At 39.7% G+C, this 23,117-nt stretch overlaps 1 protein-coding gene across 1 annotated transcript; it reads right to left on the bottom strand.

Moving 5' to 3' along the window:
* Positions 1-1,162: 1,162 nt before the first annotated feature.
* Positions 1,163-22,844, bottom strand: LOC148066072 (uncharacterized). Its single transcript, XM_087807107.1, has 22 exons — positions 22,743-22,844; positions 20,747-20,865; positions 18,943-18,981; positions 18,226-18,352; positions 16,937-16,993; positions 16,642-16,861; positions 16,321-16,566; positions 15,461-15,598; positions 15,125-15,400; positions 11,728-13,880; positions 11,531-11,657; positions 11,280-11,385; positions 10,040-10,245; positions 9,820-9,983; positions 8,811-8,879; positions 8,594-8,742; positions 8,398-8,512; positions 6,502-6,689; positions 6,295-6,436; positions 6,096-6,222; positions 5,867-6,037; positions 1,163-4,153 (listed from the first exon to the last, which is right to left on the bottom strand). Exons 4-22 carry the CDS (start codon positions 18,345-18,347, stop codon positions 4,130-4,132), a joined length of 4,800 nt encoding a protein of 1,599 aa, XP_087663233.1. The 5' UTR covers positions 18,348-18,352; positions 18,943-18,981; positions 20,747-20,865; positions 22,743-22,844; the 3' UTR covers positions 1,163-4,129.
* Between the last annotated feature and the right edge of the window lie 273 nt (positions 22,845-23,117).

Raw genomic sequence — 23,117 nt, 5'->3', positions numbered from 1 at the left:
CGCTTGGGGACTGATAAGAAGGCCGGTGGGGATCAGTTCAAACGTTAGGTTTCTTTTTTCGATGCGAAATCTAGTGGTGGTGTTTATTTCGCGGCGGAGATACGTGGGGGTCCCGGGAGGAGGGTCGGGCGGAACGTTTGAACAACTGGAGGAGGAGGAGGAGGAGGAGGTGATCAAAGAATTTTTTTTTTTTTTTGCTGTAGTTGTCGCAATCATCAGTTGCGTATCTGGAGGCTCCATAGAGGAAGAGCAGTTTTCCTGTCCTTGGAACCAGGATTTCCTCGAATAGTCCGGACATCTGCCCCGAGCGGGTATTCACGTGTCCTCGGACCCCCAAATAGATTTTTATCATCGTGGTTCACAAGTGGACATCTGTGGAGGTTTAGTCACCTCGGGGAAACAGGACTGGACTTGAAGTGAACTCATCGTTCCACCTTTGTTACAATCTGGAGAATTTTTCATTCACTTAATGATGAGGTTTCATGAAACGGTGTCATTAGTTTCACTAGATGGCGCTCATTCTCTACAATATTCAGCTATACATAGTGATGGGTTGATCGCAGTTACTACATAGCTGTATCATGATAAAGTGTCTTCACTTTATAACTGTATCATGATACAGCGTCTTCACTACATAGCTGTATCATGATACAGTGTCTTCACTGCATAGCTGTATCATGATACAGTGTCTTCCCTTTCTAACTGTATCATGATACAGTGTCTTCCCTTTATAACTGTATCACGATAGTGTTTTCGCTACATAGCTGTGTCATGATACAGTGTCTTCCCTTTCTAACTGTATCATGATACAGTATCTTCACTTCATAGCTGTATCATGATACAGTGTCTTCCCTTTATAACTGTATCATGATACGGTGTCTTCACTACATAGCTGTATCATGATACAGTGTCTTCCCTTTATAGCTGTATCATGATACAGTGTCTTCACTACATAGCTGTATCATGATACATTGTCTTCACTACATAGCTGTATCACGATACAGTGTCTTCACTACATAGCTGTATCATGATACATTGTCTTCACTACATAGCTGTATCACGATACAGTGTCTTCACTACACAGCTGTATCATGATACAGTGTCTTCACTTTATAACTGTATCATGGCACACAGGGTAAACACAAAAGCATCGTTGTTGAAATAATTTATCAAAACATTTTATTTTCCTCAAACAACAATACAATTATATCACAGAAAGTATCAGAGAGCGATTTTAAGACAGGTCTGGCTCAGCTCTTTTTTCTATGCAAGTTCTTTTTAAAACAGTTAAGTGCATGTCAAGAAAAAACGGGTTAAATAAACTCATCGTAACTGCAATTAAATAATATCAAGAATAAATGGGACACAACACAAAAGGGACAAAAAAAGAATCATCAGGGAAAAAAAGCTCACACTCCATTAAATATCACATCCCTAAAAAGACTCTGTCCGGAGATACAACTAGCGCTACTGCTTAAAGCCACTAAAGCCTCACGAGAGAATGATTTTCATACAATGAAAGGATTTGAAGTAGATCTGGATCCGTCAGTACAGTACAGAGACATCATTGGGAGTCTTGCGAGTCGTGGAAACGTTTGTTTTTTTCCGAGCACCAAGTGATTGAGATACCCGCGTACGCGACGGTGGGCGTCGGGACAAGCAAGGGGTTCTAGCACCGTGGGAAATAAATGACCCCCTGATTGACGGCTCCAACATGATGTTCCCACTACAGCTTTTTAAAAAAACAAAAAACACAAGAGTCTCCTTGATAATGCAATAAATACAAAAAAAACAAACACCATTTACAGTATAAATTATGTCACAACGTTATCATTCGTTTTTAAAAAAAACAAACCAACAAAAAAGAGGTATGAAGAAAGAGGATGTCCCCGAGACACTCAAGTGTGTCGTTATCAAGCACCAACGAAAACAGATGAGGTGGACGACGGACGTTGAGAACCTGAAATGGATTATGTACATCGCGAGCGCGCACGAGCGTCGGAGGGAAGTGGAGCTGCAGACGCACCAATCAAAAGAGGCCGAATGAACTACGGTTGTTTCTAAATGAAACGTGAGGATAATAAACGTATATTTTGTTCCTGTACATAAATATTTACATTTTTTGTTTTGTACAGATTGACACGTGTTGTTGTTGTCGGCATGGATGTCGATGATGGTGACTTAAAATATCATATAAAGTTTTTATTTTTGCACCATGGCATCTACACGTTAAACTCTTAACTGTGACATATTGTTCGTCTAATGTTTTATTGTATAATGTATTATTTGACTTAAACAAGTGTTTATTCAAAATTAAAGCACCTTTCAATAGTGATGGGTTGATGAGGCTTCACGAAACAGAGACACAGTATCATGATACACTAATATATCACTATATTTTTTTTTTATCCAAGATACTGTATTTAACAGCATTGTATCGATATATAAATATACACTTACAGGTTTTAAATCGTATTTTACGGTCATCATAATCATTTAATGGTTTATTTTTTTAATTTACAATTTACATGCAAATATGCATGGCGTTCATTTGTGTAGCAATTAACCTTCCGACCACTAGATGGCAGCCGTGATTAGATGCAAATATGCATGGTGTTCATTTTTGTGTTGCAATTAACCTCCTGACCACTAGATGGCAGCCGTTTGTGTCCTCCGCTGCTAAAGAACCAAATGAAATCCTTTCGATGACTGAGGATGAGAGGATACAGTCGACTCCATCCGATTTTAAAGCGGACGTTTGGACATATTTTGGTTTTAAAAACAAATTAAAGTATTTTCGACTTCGTCAAGAGTCATGTGGTCTGTAAATTCTCCAACACCAGAGTCAAGTACTTGACAATACTACAAATATAACCTTGTTACTACAGTATCACGATATATCGTATAGTTGCCCCTGTAACGCCAGATTCTTGCCAATACACTAAGAAGCCCTTTCAAGGCCTCATCAACTCATCACTACCTTTCAAAACACCTGAAAAAAAACAAAAAACATGAACCCATGATGACGATGAAATGCTAGTTTACTTTTGATTTGCTAGCACCGTTGCGACGCTCCACCTCCGCTCCCGTGCGCGCACACACACACACACACACACACACCACTCCTATAAATCCGTCGACAATTTACAATTATTCATTTTCTATTATACTCGAAAAAACATCGCAACAAAGAGGTATAAAAGAAGGATTCTAGTCCATATTCCAAAAATAGAAACGCCACTGTGTCAGTGTGTGGGGGGGTCGGGGGGTCGGGGGTGAATCACTGAAAACCTCGAACCATTCATTAGTGAAAAAGACGGAGACATCACCAACACATTTCCGGCTAGGAATGAAACCATAAATCGATCCTCCAGTAAACCCGTATTGTAGAGAAAGTAGTAAAAATGTTTGCTTCTTTTCCCCCCCCGTTGATACTTTACATAAACGGTATTCCCGTGTGTTTTATACTCTAATTACAATCTCCTCTAAATACAGTTCACAAGGCCAATGTGGTGTTACTTCTAGGCTGGTTCACCTGTCCAGAGGGTGAGTCGGGGGGTGAGTTGCGTGGATTTTTTTTTCCTCAAAAAGCACCTTCGGAGAGTTTTTACAGACGGTTCACTTGGATACCAAACAGAGACGGTGAACATTACGACGGCTAAGTTGTGACAATCGGCTACTTCTGTCGTGTTTTTCACCCCTTTTTTTTTTTTTTGCTGGTGGAACAAAGTCACAGCGAATTCATGGACGTAGAATAACTAGATTGGTGTAAAAAAGTTGCTAAATTTGCATAAAAGTACCTGAATGAACACACAAAAACCGGCTACTTGATGCTATTTTTTTTTTTTTGAATCACAGCAGTGTCCGTAGAACTTAGACCTGATCAGTGCTCTCGTGAAATACCTGTCATCAAGTACCAGTCTAGTCATTCTATTTCTTAAAAGCCGGTCCAATCAGCAGCTGGTATTTCAGGGGGAAGACAGTGCGCTATAGTGTCCATATCTCAAGGTGTGATGTAAACAATACCCAGTAAACGTGATTGGCTGATTTCGGAGTAGATTGCCTTGAAAACTCAGTGTTTTTGCCGCTTTTGGTTCCTGGCGGAGAGAGAGAGACGGAGGAAGTGACGTCACTTGCTGGGAGGTGTGGGAGTCTGAGGAGATAAGACGAGATTATTTGTTAAAACAACCAAATACTTTCCGAAAACACTTGACATGTGATTTTTTGATCCAACAGTTGACAAGAGAATTCCTTAAACTTTAAATTTGCATAACAAAACAATCAAGTTTTGTTCTGATTTTCTCACTGCACTTGTGTTTCCTCTTATATATTAGATACATTTGAAGGGTGTTTATTGTGTACATATCACGATAGAAGGGCAAAAAAAAAGTATAATTTGGGTCAATTCCGAAAAAGGTCAAATTCAAAATAATCAACACTAACAAAAATCTTTCAGCCCTAAAATAAGATCTTGGTGCTTAATGTACACGTGTACGAACAAATAAATAACATTAAGAAGTTTTACTTATATGGTTAAATCAATTTAGTAAAACATTTTCCATTCCATTTTTGCAGCAAAAAAAATACTTTATTCCATTATTACTGTTTTTAACTTTACAAATACTTTTACCTTAAATAATCGACTGTATATTGTTTGATACATTTAATTTCTCATCGTATTTTTAATAGACATTCAAAAACCTGTTTTGACATGACTAGGGGTCGGTATTGATAAGAATCTGGCAATACGATATATTGTGATACTGTAGTAACAAGTATATATTTGTAGTATTGTCGAATATTTGACTCTGGTGTTGCTGAATTTACAGACGACATGACTCTTGACAAAGTTGTAACTACTTTCATTTGTTTCGAAACCAAAATATGTCCAAAAAACAGCTTTAGAAACTGCTGGAGTCGAATATCTGTATCCTCTTGTCCTCAGTCATTGCCGGGATCTCAAGGGATTACATTCTCCATATAGTTGCCTTTCTCTGTTAATTTTCGTGTTTCAATTTAAGCAGTCATTAGCATCCAAGCAGGGAATATGTGCATGATAATTATAAATATAATTCAAAAATATATATTCTATTGCATGCACATTTAAAAAAAATATATAATAGGAGAACCTTGGGAAAAAATGTAAAAAGTGATCGAAAGCCAAAACCAAAAAAAAGGAATGAAGTTCCGTTTAGTATGAATATAGTATCGTGGAGAAAAAAAAACATCAATATTTTCTCACACGCTACAGAATTGTTGTCAAATACTCCAGAATAATTTGTCACCAGTTTATTTTAAATAGTTACTCTTTTTTTTCGGGTAACGGCAAATTCAGGGGGAGTCTGGGTCAACCCCGAGGTCTCCTCCCATTAGTGCCGTAATAAAATATCAATGCACGGATATATTTATCAGTTACTTTTCCTTTGCTTTCAAACCCAATTTTAATTAAATCATAGTTATTTTATGGTTTGAATTTCAATAAAGTGGATATAAAATAAAATCATAGATTTTTTATTATTAACAATTAATAGGCAAATATTAATGTTCATTTATGTGTTGCAATTACACCTCCGGCCGCTAGATGGCAGCAGTCATAGAGTCCTCCACAATTCAAGGAACAATGAAATCCTGCTCTGTAAATTCTGCAGTACAGAGTCAAGTACTTGAGCAATACTATAAATATATCCTTGTTCCTACAGTATCAAAATACATTTTATTGTTTGGTTGGTTGCCTGGACAACCTCACAAAGAAGATCAAGCTCCTCATCTAATTAAATAAAACTCAATTCTTCTCTCCACAAGCTAGTACATGCAAACATGTTTGCAAAAAAAAGATCATTTTTATCTGGGAGAGAGTTGGACCGACCAGTGTGAAGCCGTCGTAGGTCCTCACGAGCTCCTCTATCCGATACTGCTCCAGCACCACCACGCCGCTCAGCGCTGGACTCTTGGCCCGGGCGCAGTCTTCGCAGTGGACCACGTACGACTTCTTGCTCCCGTTCTCGCTGGTCACGAACAGCAAGTCGAACACCTCCACCTGCAGACAAAAACATGTCAGACACTAGTCCCGGTCCAGCTCTTCGAGAGGGACTCACGTCACACTCGTTGCAGTAGTAGGCCGGCTCGTCTTTCACTCGACTCTGGTAGCAAATCTTCTTCCCGGCGACCACCAGCTGCTCTCGGAGAATCTGGATGTGCTTGATGGACTGCATCAGACAGTGTCTGGAGGAGACAGACGGATGAAGACAAAAAGTGCCGCTAAGGGAATAAACAAATAACCGGCAAAAGACGCACTTGATCATGTTAAAAGTATCCTGGTCGTAAATCTTGAGGGTGCGAGCGACGTTCCAGGACACGTGGATCATGGGAACGATTGATTTGACCTTCTTGACTTCGTTCCACTCGAAGCGCTCGATGGCCAGTTGGTATTGATACGCTGTGGGAGGACAAACGGACGCGTCACTTGATTGCTACCGACGATTGTAAATCCAACACACTCACAGTTCAACGGTCCCACGTTCCAGGCGATGTTGTTGCACCAGCCCACCGCCTGCACCCAGTGGACCGTCCCGGCGTTGATCCACACCAGGTCGCCCGGCCTCTGAATGAAGCGATACACGGGAATGTTGGAGCTGTAGAGGTCTTCCAGGACTGGCCACCAGGACCCTGTGAGGTAGTCGACTCCGTGCCTGAAACGTTACATTGATGCTTCACATTTGGATCCAGGAAGAGGAAAAATATAATAGCAAAGTATTATAACGGTATTGTAATCCATGCGTTTGTTTCTTCTCGTCTGGACTATTGTAACAGTTTGTTTTCGTGTCTTAACAAGAAGGATCTGTCTCGCCTGCAGTTGATTCAGAACTCTGCAGCGAGAATTCTAACCCGCTCTAGTAGAAGAACTCACATTTCTAGGATCCTTAAAACTCTTCACTGGCTTCCAGTTTCTTTCAGGATCAACTTTAAAATTCTGGTTCTTACTTTCAGATCTATTCATGGTCAGGCTCCTCCTTACATCACTGATCTGATCCAGCCTTACACCTCAGCTCGGGCTCTGAGGTCTGTGGATCAGAATATACTTATGGTTCCTCGCACACGGCTCAGGACCAGAGGAGAGAAATCTTTTCAGGCTGTTGCTCCTAAGCTTTGGAACGATCTTCCTCTCTCTTTGCGCTTGATGGATCTACTGACTCCTTTAAGAAACATCTTAAGACGTTTCTATTTGTTCAGGCTTTTCCTTGATTTTCTGGAACTCCTGTGTTGTTCTCAGTATTATCTTGATCTTTAAAGTATATACTTTTTTGAGTATTGTTTTGATTGTTAAAGCTCTTTGTGACCCTGGTCTGGAAAAGCGCTATATAAATAAATATTACTTACTTACTTTTAATGAAACCCTGTGTACACACTTGATTTTTTAAAATATGTAACTATTAGTAGATACAAAATAAAGCCAAATAAAAAGAAAACGGTAAAAGTAGGAAAAAGTACATCGTTATTGTTTTGCCGTCTTCACCTCGCCTCAAAAACAAGTCCATAAAACGAGATCGTTGCTACATAACAGCTCCAATGTTGATTTAAAAATAAAAATGGTGGAAAAGAACAGTTAGAATCATTTATTTAAATGTTGTCCTCGAGCGAATTAAAATGATGAAGATAAACTAAACTAGTACTAGCTAAAATGTTGTTTTAGTGAAGGTCTAAAGAAAAGAAACAGAAATACAATGGATATAAAACATAAATGACAATATAAACCAAATAACTAAAACAAAAAAAAACTGCAGAGAGGAAGGGAAGGAGGGATTAGATCCATACAATTGCCGAAAGGTTATAAAAAAGGTCAAAATTTTGCTGAAATCAGACCCATTTTAACTTGCGCCCTTTTACAATTGATGAAAGTTTAACTGTAAAAATATCACTCAATTATTACGTTAAAATGAATCATCATCCTCCTCATCATCATCTTTATCTTCATCATTATCATCATCTTTATAATCTTCTTCATCATTATCATCACCTTCATTAACATATTGATCATTATCTTCTTCAACATCCTCATCATCTTTAACTTAATCTTCATTTGTTCTTCATATCTTCACCTTCAACATCATTATCATCATCTTTATCTTCACCTTCATCATTGTTATTCCATTTTTCATCTTCATCATTATCATCATCTTCAATTTCATCATCAACATCTTCATAGTCTTCATCCTCAACATCATCATCATCAAATATCCCTCTTCCACCCCATTTTCTATTGGCCCGTCACAACACTAAGTAAATGATCAAGCTGTGTTGTAGATATAATTGCCAACCCATAATTCAGACAGTGTGTTTCAACTAAACCAAAGAATAAAGAAATGATTGATGACACATGTCGCCAGTGTCTGCACTCACTTTTCACAGAAACTATTAATGGCCGCCCAGTAGTTCTCGTGTACGGCGAACCACTCGCAGTCGCCAGGTCCAATGTTGATGTTGACGGAGCAGAAATTGTTATTCTCTTGATGACCTGGAGGGAAGAGTGACTCAAATCTTAAGCCGGGGTTCAATTTTTAGATCGCCAGCAATCCACTGTGACACACTCACGGACCTGGTGTGCGGCTCCCCGGCACCTTCATGTACAGCTGGACAGTGTTCATGCCCAGGATGGTGTGACCGACTAGACTGAGCATGTTGTTGCTGGACTCTACACGCATGAACGAGGGAAGCTTCTGCAGCTCCTGCAGCTGCGCCTTCCATCTATGGGAAGAAACCGCAGCAGCTTGAACGAAGCTGGTTCGATCATTTTAGGGTTGATTTGAATTTACCTTTTTGGATCCGAGAGGTCGATGTTGGTCCCGAATTTGATGATTTTCCCGCTAGACTTCTGCTCTGGACTGAAGAGAGACAACAGGTGGTGTTTGAACTGGTGAATAACGATGTATCACAATACTTGATTTATTTTTTTGTATCTATATTAAATATGATTTACTATTATTACCAATTTATTTTCGCTTCCAAATAATATTTTATTATTATTTATTTTTCATTTTTATGTTGCATTTAAACTTCTGGCCACCAGGTGGCAGCTGTCACTATGCCCTCTGCAGCTAAAGGGACAAGAAGACTGAGGACGAGAGGATACAGTGGAGTCCAGAGGCTTTTAAAGTTCATGTTTGGACATATTTTGGTTTAAAAAAAAAAAAAAGGAAATCAGTTACGACTTCATCAAGAGTCATGTGGTCTGTAAATTCTGCAACACCAGAGTCAAGTACTCAACAATACTTCAATTATTGTGTATCGTGATAAGTATCGTATCACCAGATTCTAGTTAAAATGGTAATAGTAGTAGTTGCAGTAATAGTGGTAGGGTTAATAGTAGTAGTTATTTTTTTAGCAGAAGTAGTTAAAATTTTAGTCATTATTGTTGAAGCATTAATAGCTGTAGCAGTAACAATAGTGGTGGGAGTAATAGTTATAATACACACTTATTTTTATTTACTATGAACATACAAATATTAACATTTTTGTTCATTTTTGTGTTGGAATTAACTTTCCGGCCTTCCTGAAAAAACAATGAAATACCGGCAAAAACAGAACGAGAGGATACAGTGACTCCAGTAGCTTTTAAAGTTCATGTTTGGGCATATTTTGGTTTCAAAACAAACAACAGAAGTTATTTCTTCCTCAAGAGTCATATGGTCTCTTAAATACTGCAACACTAGAGTCAAGTACTCGATAATACTGCACGTATATCCTTGTTACTACATTATCACACAATATCTAATTGTGCTGCATGGATCATATTGCCAGCGTCAGTGCCAATGTAGCTCGTACCTGCTGGTGGAAACTGACGACAGCTTGCTGATGCTCGTTGTGTTCTTCGACGACAATGGGCTCCCTTTGCTTTTACCCACTTTGTTATTGGCTGGTGTATCTGGAGACTTGCATTTCTCCTCTTTTACCTCGTCCTCCTCCTCTTCATCACTACCCTTTTCATCCTGTAAAACACCTCGATGAGCTCAGCTGCTCGAACACACCACCCATGACGTCTAACCTGAAGGCTCTCCTGGAAGCTGGAGGCTTGGTACTGGGCGTACTTGGCGATGGTGGTGTGCGAGCGACTGCTTTCACACGGCCACGCCTGGGACGAGCCGTTGAGGTTCCAGTTTTCATCCGCGGGTTGTTGGACTTGAGTTCGCACTTCCACGGCGTGTTCCGCGTTCGCCTCCACCAGAGACTTGGTAGAGAACAGGCCCAATTCTATTGAAATGTGAGAGAAAGACACTTTTTAGAGGATACTAAACTTTCTTAATTTCCTCTTTATGTTGTAAGAAATTAATAGTTTATACATCAGAATCCTGTAGTACTTACAAGTCAAACAAACTAGTTAAGTCTTCAACTAATCAGAAATCACGAAAAGTTAAACCTACTAAAACATTTCCAATTATTAATTCAGGTTTTGTTTAAATGGCAATGGAGAAGCTTATGTTCCTCAACAAATGACTCATGAAATAAATTTAAAAATATGATTGACATTAACCCTAATTACGAGGAGCATGTTGCTCGGTCACTATCTTTAATATGGTCATACGTGCGATACGTTGAACAAAGATGTGGTAACAATTTTTGACTAACAACATGCGACTGAATCATATCAGTAAAATTTAAACATTTCAGTAAAGAATATGCAGATTTTACTGGTCAAATGAAATAACATTAAGGTAAGTATTGATCTAAATCAATCTATTAGAAACTTGAGGTCAAAGATAATGTAGAAACTAACCATTTCATTTTGTATTTATTGCCATTAGATCATCATCTTTAATAGTCTCTGAATATGACTATTTTGTTTTAAGGCTTCTGTGATTTATGTGAGTATTTATAGCCCCTCAAAAAATATTTTAAGAAAATATAAAAAATGGAATAAAAAGTGCTTTTATGCAAGATTTACAATTAAAAAAAGTTATGAAAGCACAATAAAATTATAATTGTATAATATTTAGCTTTGTTTTATTACTTAATTTGTCCCTCTTTTTAATGCTTGATGGCAGCTGAGAAAAATTAGATCGCTCACCACTGGATTAAAAGGTTAATATTATAGCAGCGCCACCTTATGGGAGGTGCTGGTAGAACACATTTGTTCATAAATTTAAATCAGATTCAACCAACTCCAGACAAGATCCTAGAAATAAATGTTATGTTTATTTATTTTTTTAATGATTATCGTGATCATGTGATACAAGCTTAAGACTTTTAAATGTATTATTATTTAGTAAAATAGAAAAATAACTCACGGAGGCGAAGGGAGCCGGCGAGACCCCTGATGACAGTGACAGCGTTTTTGGGGTCTGTGCAGAACTGCAGCAGAGCCGGAGAGAAGGCGTCTCGCTTGCTCTCCAACTGCAGAGAAGACATCGTCGTAATTACAGACTCGTTCTTAAGTACAGTGCGACAGTAGAACAGAATGACTCTGACACGTTTCTATATTTGACACCAGGATAAAAAGCGAGTTTAAAAGGTCCATGAAGCAGGTGTAAAAACTCACGTAAATGCTCGGAGTTGGAGGATTTAACTTTTCCCGTGGAATTGGGTTTTGGATGGAAATATTTGGTTTGACAGAGAGAGTCGAAAGCAGAAACGATTCCTTAAATTTTCCGGTAAGTCTTGCAGACCTATAAGAAACCCGGCCCGCCCCCATCAAGATCATGAATTAAAAGTTGAACTCAAGTGTCGTTAACTCACTTGCAGGCTCGGACAACTTCCCAGCCAGTGTTTTTAATGCTGATCTCGGCCAGCGGGATGTTTTCTTCCTTGAACTCTGACACGTTGAACGTCCGTCCGGTTTCCACTTTCATCCTGACCAGGAGGACCTTGGGATCTTTAGTGAACCCGAGCGAGAGGGCTCGTTGTTTCAGGGACTCAGGTAGGGCTAACAAAAAGGGGGGGAGACTTGCAGGTTCAGAATGTTGCAGCGTGAAAACCGAACAAGCCGTTGGTTGATGTTTCAGCTTCTTCTTTATTTTCGCCTCGTCTCCCTGAGACTTCTGCTTGGAATCCTTTGAGTTTTTCGAGGATGAGACTTGCTTTTTATGTGCGAATCCTTTTTCTTTTCTTACTCCGTTTTTCTCACCGCTTTCCTTCTTCTTCATTTTCGTCCCGACGTCCTCTTCTTTTTCCGCCTCCTTGGCTTTTCGCTTCCTGTTTTTGGCACCGTGTTTCGTCTCCGAGTTGTGAACCGCCTCATCCTTGGACGGCGTGTTGGTGAGGAGCGTGTGTGTGGTCGTCACCCTCAGCTCTGCGCTCAACGACGCGTCCAGAAGAGACGAGTTGTCGCCGACGTTCTCTTCCTTCACCGGCGGTTTCTCTTTCCTGTCCGCGTCGGGCACCTCCGGCCTCTTCTGCTCGAGGTCGTCGGTTCCAGGCTCGCCCGGGTCGGTCGAACACACGGTGTTTGAGGTAGTGTGTGTCGAAGAAAGATTATCGGAGGGATCGAATTTGATTGATAAATCCTGGCTATCCTGATTGTAGACCTCTGGCCCCAGGGACAGAGATGAAGCGAATTTGACCATCTTGGAGGGGCTGGAGGGGCGAGCCCCGAATGGACCACCTCGACAGGTCACCCTTTGTCCACCCAGAAATGTGGCCAGGCTTTTAAACACGTCGTCGAGCCCTGCTTTGTGGTGCTTTAGCTCCCGGAGAAAAGATCCTTCTTTCTTCACATTTTCCTCATTTTCTTGCTCCATCTTTTTCTGCGGAGACTGACCCGGATCCTCGGTGGTGTCATCGAGGTCCTCAAGCGGTGGACGTGGAGAAAGGCACTGGGTGGGGCTGGCCTGGAGCACAGGTCTCCTGATGACTCCCTTCTCTAGCTCCTCCTCGTCCTCGCCCAGGTCCGACACCGGCGAGCCCTGCCAGCTCAGGACGGGCGGAGTGTTTGCGATGTCTCCAACTTCAGTTCCGATCACGGCCACGGGCTGAAGATCCGGCGCTTTGAGGACTTGTCTTTGCTCGACACTAGCCGTGATTGTACATGACGTGCCAAGAGGCTCCACTTCATCCACTGAAATCTTCGAGACGGACGTCGTCTTCCTGATCGATTTGGCAGCTTCCCTTTCTTTCTCCGGAATTTTTACTGAACCGCTTTTATTTTTGAGAAGTTTATGGTGCACAGGTTTAGCGGGAGGCTCACCGGGACAAGTGGCTTTCTCACTCGAAGGTTTCTTCTTCGGAGGTTTTACGGATGGTCGGCATGATGTCTTTTCCACACGGTTCCTGGTCTCTCTGTGCTTGCGTTTGGGCGGGCGAGAGACGGACCGGTCTCGACTCTCGCGAGTCTGATCCGTTGTTTGGATTTTGATTCTTTCTTCAGAAGACACTCTTGAAACTTTGTGTTTTGTTTTCACCGTTAATTTTGTCTCATTTATTAATTTATGCTTTTTCTTTTTTCTGTCTTCTAATCGTTTTTCCTCTTTATGCTTTTTTCTCTTCATGTAAATCTTTTCACTTTTTTCATCGCTCCTCACTTTCCTCATCTTATCTGCTTGTTTACACCCAGATGTTGGGAGACTTTTTAGTTCCTTTGATTGGATTGGGTGAGATGACTTTTTGTATTTGGAGTCAGAGGACTTTGAGTTTGGACTGGACTGCGGCCTCTTCGGGGAGATGGATGCAGAGCTTTGTCTGGAGCAGCCGTCGGGACTACTGTGGACTTTTGGTTCCCTGTAGCTTTGACTGTGCAGTTCACTGAGCGATGGATCTTCTCTGCTGGTGGAGGCAGGATTCGAGGGAGGGCAAGCAGGTGTACAACTTTTGGGACTGCGGGAGGAATACGGGGGCAATTCTGAACCTGAAGATCTGGAATTGACTGAATCCCTTTGACGGTGATGCTGAGGTTCCTGAAAACATAATACAGAGAATAAAGAAAACATCCAAAATCTGTTATTAAAAAAGTCCCACTTCTGACCAGAAATTAAAATACTTAATCCAAGTTTCCTTACAATAGAGCACACTTAAATAAAAGCCATACAAATGTAATATTGTTTTGTTTGTTTTGTTATTATTTGAATTTGTGTACATATATAGTTTGCACCTTAAAACGGTGCAACTTATTTAGACAGAAAGATTGTAATTCAATGATATATATAAAATCCTTTCTATACCCCCCAACAGTCCTGTAACACTTTTAAAAATGATCGATGCTAAGCTAACTTGTAGCATTTATATTTCCTTCTTTTACAACCAGACCGATCACTTTTTATTAAAGAATAAAAATAAATACATGTTGCAAACACAACACAGGATTTTTTTTTAAGTGATGAAAGTATAGAATAAAAAAGGAAATAAAAAATAATTAAATAAAACGAGACGGATAAAATACACTTAAAAAAATATAATTAATCTAAAAACATAGATATTAAATTAAAGTGGCATATAATATATATATATATTTAAATTAAAAAAACATTAAATTAAAAGCTGCATTATATGAATGTATCCATGAATGTTCCAACAAAACCAAGCAAGTGTTTATGAAATACCAGGCCTGCCATAATTAGATAATAAAAAAAGCGATAGGAAATTATGTATACAAGGTAAAAAAAAAGGAAAGATTTATATTGAAATACATTTAAACAGAATACACTCATTTATAGGGCTAATGGGAGATCCAGTAAATACACTCAGAAATGTGTACATGTATTGTAAATAAAGTTAATACTTCTAGCCAGTTTATTTTCTGCATGTTTAAAAAGCTTATTTCCCAAAAAACGTTTTTCCTGTTCATGTAGTTCCTCCTTGTCTAAACAAGAGATACAAGTTCACATATAAGCGCACGTGAACCGGTTCAATGCCACACTTAAAAAATTAAGCTCATTTCAAACTCAAATTTCACACAGAGGCATTGCAAAAAAAAGGTTGGATTTCCAAACGAACCAAGTCCTACTCTTTTAAAACAGCGTTCAAGTGAGCTGCCTTCAAGCTGCACTTAAAAACGCTGTTGCAAACCTGATCAAGGTATTACGGTAGAAAACAAACTAAATTATGTGAGGCAGAATACCAAGAATTTTCTTTTAAAATATGTTTATGGCACTCGTATTTGTAAAAATCATATTTAAAGCAAATAGACTAAAAGAAAGCTCACTGTGCTTAGTCTGCAGGGATTCCTCTGGTGAGCCTTGTCCTCCGACGACTGCAGCTGTGGCTTGTGCTGCAGAGTTTGGAGCTGGTCTGTGTGCCGCTGCACGTGTTGATGATGGTTTGACTGGCTGTAAGGCACACGGGTGTGGTGGTCTGCTGGTGAAGATTGTGTTTTCTGCAAACTCCCCCCTTTGTTTTCAAGATGTGGTGGTCTGTAGTCACCGATCTGGTCGTCTGTGTGGCTGAAGCCGTGTCCTCCGGTTCTTGGTCTAGAGGTTTCCTGAGGAATTATGGAGGTTATTCTTTTTTCTCTTTTTTTTTTCTTAAACTTTTACTCAACCTGTTGCTGTGTTGCTGAGGTCCTGTGGTCAGAGCGGCGGTGAGCTGCCTTTTCCTGAGGATTCAGGTCATCTTTGTTGCAGTGGTAGTGACGGCGAGATGGTGAAGGATCCCTGGTTGGCTTCTGTCCTGTGTGGATCTGAAACATGACGTCGATTCAGTCGTTATTGAAGCGTCAGAAAACAGAATAATACGATACTGTTTCATAAAAAACAACAATTAAGTGTATTAATATTACACTTACAATACAAAAAAGGATGAATATTAAACAGGACTGTATCTATAATAAAAATGTAATGTGTATTGTCTCAGGATTAGTTTACTAATCACAAGTTACACAATAAAAAACCCACAAAATTTCCTTAAATAAATAAACAGAATTAACAACTACAAGAAGTAAAGAAATACAACTTTTTTCTAAGATTTGATTTCAACAGATAAACTAGCAATTTAATGAAATTGCAATACAGTTAAACATCGCAATATTTTTTTCACAATACCGCAATGACCGTTATTATATATTCACAGCTAATCTGCAAGTATTCACTAAATTCATTTTTGTGTTGCTTTAAACTTCTGACTACTAGATGACAGCAGTCGTTACGTCCTCCGCAGCTAATAAAACAATAGAATTCAGTGAGATCCTGGCAATGACTGAGGACGAGAGGATACAGTTGACTCCAGCAGCTGATGTTTGTACATATTTTGGTCACGTGGTCTGTAAATTCTGCAACACCAGAGTCAAGTACTCGCCAATACTACAAATAAATCCTTGTTCCTACAGTATCCCAAAATATCGTATCTTAATACCCGTGTCGTGATGGACAAAATATTGTTAGGACGCAGGGATTCATGGATTACCTGTTCAGGGCATGAATCTTTGCTCCGCTTGGGAGGATACTCGTCCCTCGGAAACGGGGGGTGACGTGGCGGTGGACTGTGCTGGTGCCTTTCATCGCGATGCTGGTGTGGGAGCGGTCGTTTCCAGGGTCCCGGTCTGTTGTTCATCATCCGATCTGGGAAACTCCTGCGCGATTCGGACTGAGCCCACTTCTCTGGCGAAGACTGAAGCTCTCTGTTGTTGTGGTACGGTCGAGGGCCTCCGCGCTGCAGGACAAAAAAAACAAAAAAACATCAGATTTCGTAAGAATCAATCGAACGAGAGAAAAACTGTGGCGTTACCGGGGCATTGCTGACATGGCTGTCCCAGTTCGTGTAGCGCTTCCCAGCTCCGGTTAGATAACCATTGTTGCTGCCCTCTCTGTTGTGGAATGAGCGTGTGGAGTTGTGGTGCCAGTTTTGGGCCCCAAATGCTGGTTCTTTGCCATCCCAATTGCGTAAAAGCTGCCTGTTGCTGTGAGGGATGTTCCTGTCTGCTGCATGGTTGATTGTTCGCTCCTCCCTAGTTCAAAGGAAAAGCTGGATTGAGGAACACATTTCAAAGTATAGAATTAAGAGGCGGCACAAGCTGACTCACCGATTGTAAAGGTGATTTAATGGTGGATGATGGGTTTGATTGCGACCTCCCTGGCACCTGCCATGAAGATGAATTTACATGGTAAGTAAGTAGGTAATAGTCATTTGTAAAACCCCTTTCTAGACCAGGGTCACAAAGAGCTTGAACAATCGAAAGCAATACAAAATTAATCCTGAAAGAAACAGGCAGCCAGAGTTTTAAGTATCGGGGAAATGCGATTTCTCCTACTAGAGCTGCTCAAAATTCTCGCTGCAGAGTTTTGTATTAACTGCAGGCGAGACAGCTCCTTCTTGTTTAGACACGAAAATTAACTATTCCGATAGTCCAAACGAGAAGACACAAACGCATGGATTATAAACTCCAGATCGTGTTGTGAAATAACTTTCCTAAATTTTGAGATTTTGATAAAAAAAGAAAAACATTTGTACTCGATAAAACGTAGCTACAAAATGTTATGTGCTCGTATCGGCTATTTAAACAATATTAGGATGCACAATGTAGTTTAAAATTGTTACATCGTAGGTACTTATGAAAGAAAGAAGCCCAGAGAGCGAAAGTCTGCTAATGCAGCCGCAACATTATGAGGTCTCAAACATAAACACTTAAAAAAATACAATTCAGGGTGAAAATTGAAACGGAAATATAGTGTAAGAGATCAATTAATAACATATTTTACCATGTAATGTCCAGGGCTATGTAGACAACAAAAAATATAATGCATAAAATAATAAAAATAAACAAACATTTAATTAGCATTTCAAAAACGACCTCTGTGCAAACATAAAAGAAACAATTGCTCCCATATCCGGGGCTCAGATTGAACCAATTTAGCAAAAAGCACAGTCACCCAGGAATTTGTAATCTTGTTTTTTTTATTCTGGCAAATGCTAAGTAGTTTTGCAAGTGTATCCAAGCATCACTGACAAGATGTTTAGGTACTTGTCAACACACCCAGCGAACAAGGGGATCCATATACACCCCGGCATGATTCTGAGAATCCAATCACCCCTCAGAGCCTTGAAGTGGTGTTTATCTAAAGTCAACCCAGACCAGTCTCCCACCTGCCCATGTGACCCCGAGATTGGGTCACTGAGTCCTAAAGCTCTTCCACATTCCACAGAGGCTAAATTAAGATTCTTGTTTTTCCTTCTCAACATCTTTGAGGTACGTTTTTGTCGCACTAGTGAGAGCCTCCATTCTTTTGTTAGTAATATATGGTAAAGTTACACCTACTCTTTAATGCATTACGTAATCTCCGATTAAAACATCAGACGTTGGATTTAAAGCACCTTTCAGCTTGACTCCATGGCCGATTGTTCACAGGAGCCCATGGTCTGGCTCTGCTAGGTCCCCCAGCTGGATAGGAGTCCCATGTGTTTCGACCAGAGTACAGCTCTGCCGGATGATACATGCAGCCTGAAACAAAAATATTGTGAAACTAAAAACAGAGTGGAGATTTTGTTCCGGACGCAACATTAAAATGAATCTTGCAAGTCTTAAGGCCAAAGTAGAAACATCTATCAAGGACCGGCTTTTAGTCAAAAAAGCAAGAAAAACAAAGCCTTTAGGCTCATGTTAAACTCTAGGCCAGGGGGCCAAAACCGTTTGGTTTGCTTAATTCAAAAGTAGATCAATGTTCATGTCGATACCATGAACTTCTAAGATGCCAGTGTTTCAGATAAGACAATGAAAATTCAAAATTATGTCAACGATTATACAGTTACTTCCAATAAGATTCACAGGAAAGGAAAAGAGAGTTAATTAAAATTGATTTAAAGCTTCCAAGATTGACAATATCACAATTGGCCTTTCTGTCACAGACAATTCGGTTAAATATTAAATATGCAATATCTTTCCCCCTGCGACTTTAGCCCCACGCATGATAGAGTTTGACATCACGACTCTGTGTAATGATGTTGAACTAATCATAAAAATATATACAGTATAAAATGAAAACTACTTCGGTGTTACATTTTCTAGATATTAACTTAAAACAGTATAGTTACCAGTGTTGGTCTGTGTATGGGAGGCCCTCCACTTCACACCTATAGGCAAAAAACAACATAAGCAAAACTATTAATAGTCACTTCCACTGTGCTGTTGCGTGTCTCTAGAATATCGATTTGAAAGCTTGAAATGGGTCGTACAATATATTAATTAAATGTATACATCACAAATTTTGCAAGGTTTTTTTTCATATACATTTTTTAAAGGGTCCATTATCCCATCAAGATAGGTAGTAATAACCATAGATACAATCAATTATAATAAAAAGAAACCCAAAGGAAGTTTTATATTTATCTTAATAATAGTTGTGTTTGTAAAATAATCTCCTTATCATAGACACACTAGGCAAGATACAATTAAAAAGACACAATAAAAGCCTTTTTTTTAAAATTCAGAGTTGGAGAGCAGAGTTTTTACAAGGATTGGAAACAGAGTCGGCACATGCACCATCTGTTCCAGAGCCTCCCTGCTGCACCATGGAACACACTTTTGTTAGTGTTTGGTAGGAGGAGCTGTCAGTCAGCAGCAGCTCTGGCTCAAGTCTGCACAACAATGGCTCTGTGCGTCCAATATTAAATCCATCTGTGCAGGCTTGACTTGAGACATCTGGAATTGAGCTCCAGCCTCAAAATGATGCCATGTGCGAAAAGAGGAGTTTGGTTGCTGTCGGGGAACTCTATGCTTAGAAGTAAATATCTTTGGTTCAGGAATGCGTACTTTAAACAACACAGTGTGGGTTTTAAAACAAGATTGGTAGAGCTCTGTATTTGTTCATGGATATTGAGATGTAACCATCTGATTTGGCAGTGTTCTAATAAAATGTAACTAACACTCTCTTGCTAAAAAGTAATAGTACATCAGCTATAAATCAAATAAAATATTATAAATATATATATTTATATATATATCCTTACAAGTAAAAGGGAATAAGTGTATAAGAAAGGCTTCTAAAAGCAGCGATGTTGCCTTTGTATGAATGTTAAAATTCTTAAATTGATAAAGTTAAGTATTAAGATACATTTACATACTTAACAAGATACATAGATACATTTTATGTACAATAACAGTATTTGGATCATTTTTATAGTCCACAATAATGAAAAACAAATATCTGCTTAAATATATATCGTAGGGGCGTGTACTGGCGAGAAATTAGGAATATGATACGCATCAAGATACAAGGACAATGATACGGTATGTTGTGATATATTTCAATACTGCAGTAACAAGGATATATTTGTAGTATTGTCGAGTACTTGACTCTGGTGTTGCAGAATTTACAGACCACATCACTTTTTTAAAAGTCGTAACTGCTTTCATTTGTTTTGAAACCAAAATGTGTCCAATGTATCCTCTCGTCCTCAGTCATAGCTAGGACCTTGGGGAGTTTTATTGTTGTTGATTTAATTCCATCCAGCAGTCTATAGCTTAATGCAACACAAAAATGACCGCTGTGAATATTTACAGGTTATTTGTAAATAAAATTTAAAAAAATTTGATATCGTAAAAAGAGAAACCTTTGTGTATTTGTATTTCCTAAAACCCCTAATATTACTTATTGAAATGTATTTGATATCTTTAGTTAATGTAGTTCTTAATTAAAACGTTTTTTTTTTTTTAAATGCTTACTGTACATACAAACGAAAGTTTGGATGTCAAACAAATCCAAAGAATATTTTAAAAAAAACTGCTCATCTAGTTCTTAGTAGTCGTTTTGTTCATATACTTTACTTCATGAACAGCATTGGAATTGACCCACAAACGTGACACTCGACACGGGTGGGCGCGTGCACGCCGTCGTACCTTGCGGTGGTGAAAAAGAGGAGACACGCTCTGTGATGATGTCAGCAGTCAGCAACAGCCAGACAGCGGACCTGTGCACACTCTGTTCCCTTTAAATAGACATGCCCGCCCTCTACTATCTGGCAGAAACACAAATAGTGGAGGAGAGAGAGTGGATGTTATGATAGTCACATTCAAGATTCAAGTTTATTTTTTAAATTGCTATACATGCACATTCCTATGTAGATGCAAGATTATGAAAAAAATCAACTTATTCTAAACAAAGAGAGGAGAACGATGGATCTATTGTTCCACCTTCACACTCCATTGTTTTACTCTGCAGAACTAGTTTTAACAAGAATCCTTTTCTATCCAATATCCCAGCTGCTTTTTCTTTTTTTTTTTCCGGGGTTCAAGTATTCCTTCGCTCCACATGCCGTGTCCTCGTATCCTAGGCAACCAATGATATCATTTAGCCATGAACCGGCAGACAGGCCTCTGGCTCCTCTCTACACAGGGTAGTGTCAGAGGCTGCATGCCAGCTGCAGCGAGAAAAAAAAAAACCCACTGCAGATGTGCAATCTTTGTGCATGGATTTCAACAATCGTATACCATAAAAGGCAAGTGGGCTGCACCGGAGGCACGCTAGCGACGGCAAGGAGCGAAGGAATGAAGGGGGGAAAAGTAACGGAATGCTGCTCGACAAAAAGACAACATAGATGTGTATTTCATAAGCAGTTTATGACTAAATGATAAGAGCCAAAAAGGTAAAAATAACTCCAGCAGGAGAATGTACAGTAGAGACTGAATACCAATTACCGATCTAAAAATAACCCTCCCCTCGCAGCCGTGCTTCCCGACGCTCTCGCCCCGTCTTCCTTCTTCACGGATTTTTTGACAGTGACCTCACGATGGTACATTCCACAAAGCGGCGTGTGGAATGTACCACGGTGAGGTCAAGAGGATTGTGATTCTTTTTGCAAGTGTTGCAAAAAAAAAAAAAGTGGGTTACCCTCAAGCAAACAAAGAAAAAATGAGGAAGGTCAACAGGTTCAAAGGTGAGGGTGCACTTAAAAGGGATGGCTCACTCGGAATTTCAATCTTTTTCTACTCTAGTCTTGTGTCAAATATCAAGAGTAATCCTTGTTTTTCTTTTTGGAAAATATGAAGGAGCTCACTTTTATTCATCCAAATACCTCCATACTGCTCGTCTATAACGTCCCTCTCGTATTGAAGGCTTGACGTGAGAAATTGCTGCCGAAAAAACGAATTAAATGAGACTATATTTCAAGCTGAAGATTCACTACGCGACGGTAGGAATCCTCGGTTACAAACGAGCTTATAATATACTTTTTTAAAAAGAAAAATTGGAGGAATTCATAATGTCGGAGCTTCATTACAATAAGCACTTTACAGACGAGCTGTATGGAGGTATTTGGATGTTTTTCGTTGCGTCTTTGGACGTGTATTTCCGCCTGTAACTCTTAAAAAAGAGAAAGGATTACTCTGAAGAATTGACATGAGACTGAGTAGACAGTGATTTCTATTATCCCTTCAAGTTACACTTTGGTGACAAAAGTAAGCACCACTGGAAAAAAAAACAAAACACAAGTGGTTTTTAAAATCCACTGACAGGCTCCCATTGTGTACAATGCTGAAGAAGTGTGTCATGTGTACTGGAGATGAGACAATACACAAGCAGTTTTTTGAAGTAGCAAACAAAAATACCAGTGGAAGTGTCAACAAGAATGGAGACTCTGTGTGTTAATATAGTAAACGTTGTCACGGAAGCCACTGAGCCACATTCATCATTCACATCTCTGTCTGCACGTGCACATGCTCGTGTGTGTGTGTGTGTGTCTTTCATGCGTGAACATGGAGTCTGTAGACTGCAGTATATCACAGTGTTTGCACAATATTGTCACACATTCGAAAATAACGAGAGAGGGGGGATATATAAAAAAGAAAAAGCCGCCATTTCTCGTAGCAACATCAAAATATATAGCATTTCTATTACCTTTTTTTTTTTTCGGTTCCCTTTGATCCACACGCCCCTCGGAACCCCCTTTTTTTCTCCTCCCTTTCTCTCTCCACCACCTTGTCTCACCCGTTCCTCTCTCCTCTCGTCTCCTTCCTTTCCTTTTCCTTCTCCTTCTCTTCCTGTTTCCACTCCACTCTCCCGATGCTCCGGCAGGCTCGTAGCAGACTCGCGGGGGGCGGGACTTTTTTTTTTGTCGCTGTCACTCACGCGGCTGAGCCAATGGGAGGCGAGGTTTCCTCCGGCTTTTGCAGAAAAGGAAGAAGGGGAGGCAGACAGAGGTCGGCTTTTAATCCTCCTTTTTACGACTGTGTGTGTTTTAAAGTTGGGAATTCGCCCGTGTTTAAGTCGTGT

Source organism: Callionymus lyra, chromosome 14 (genome assembly GCF_982586985.1).
Source record: "Callionymus lyra chromosome 14, fCalLyr1.hap1.1, whole genome shotgun sequence".
Taxonomy (NCBI): Eukaryota; Metazoa; Chordata; class Actinopteri; order Syngnathiformes; family Callionymidae; genus Callionymus; species Callionymus lyra.
Note: the sequence above shows the minus strand (reverse complement) of the source record. Positions and strands in the feature narration are given on the sequence as shown.

Excerpts from the sequence above, each read along its gene's own strand:
- LOC148066072 (XM_087807107.1), bottom strand. The coding sequence starts at position 18,347 with ATGTATCATCCGGCAGAGCTGTACTCTGGTCGAAACACATGGGACTCC. Across the intron at positions 15,401-15,460 it reads CCTCAGCAACACAGCAACAG|GAAACCTCTAGACCAAGAAC; the intron begins GTTGAGTAAAAG and ends ATAATTCCTCAG. Across the intron at positions 6,690-8,397 it reads ATTAATAGTTTCTGTGAAAA|GCACGGAGTCGACTACCTCA; the intron begins GTGAGTGCAGAC and ends GTAACGTTTCAG.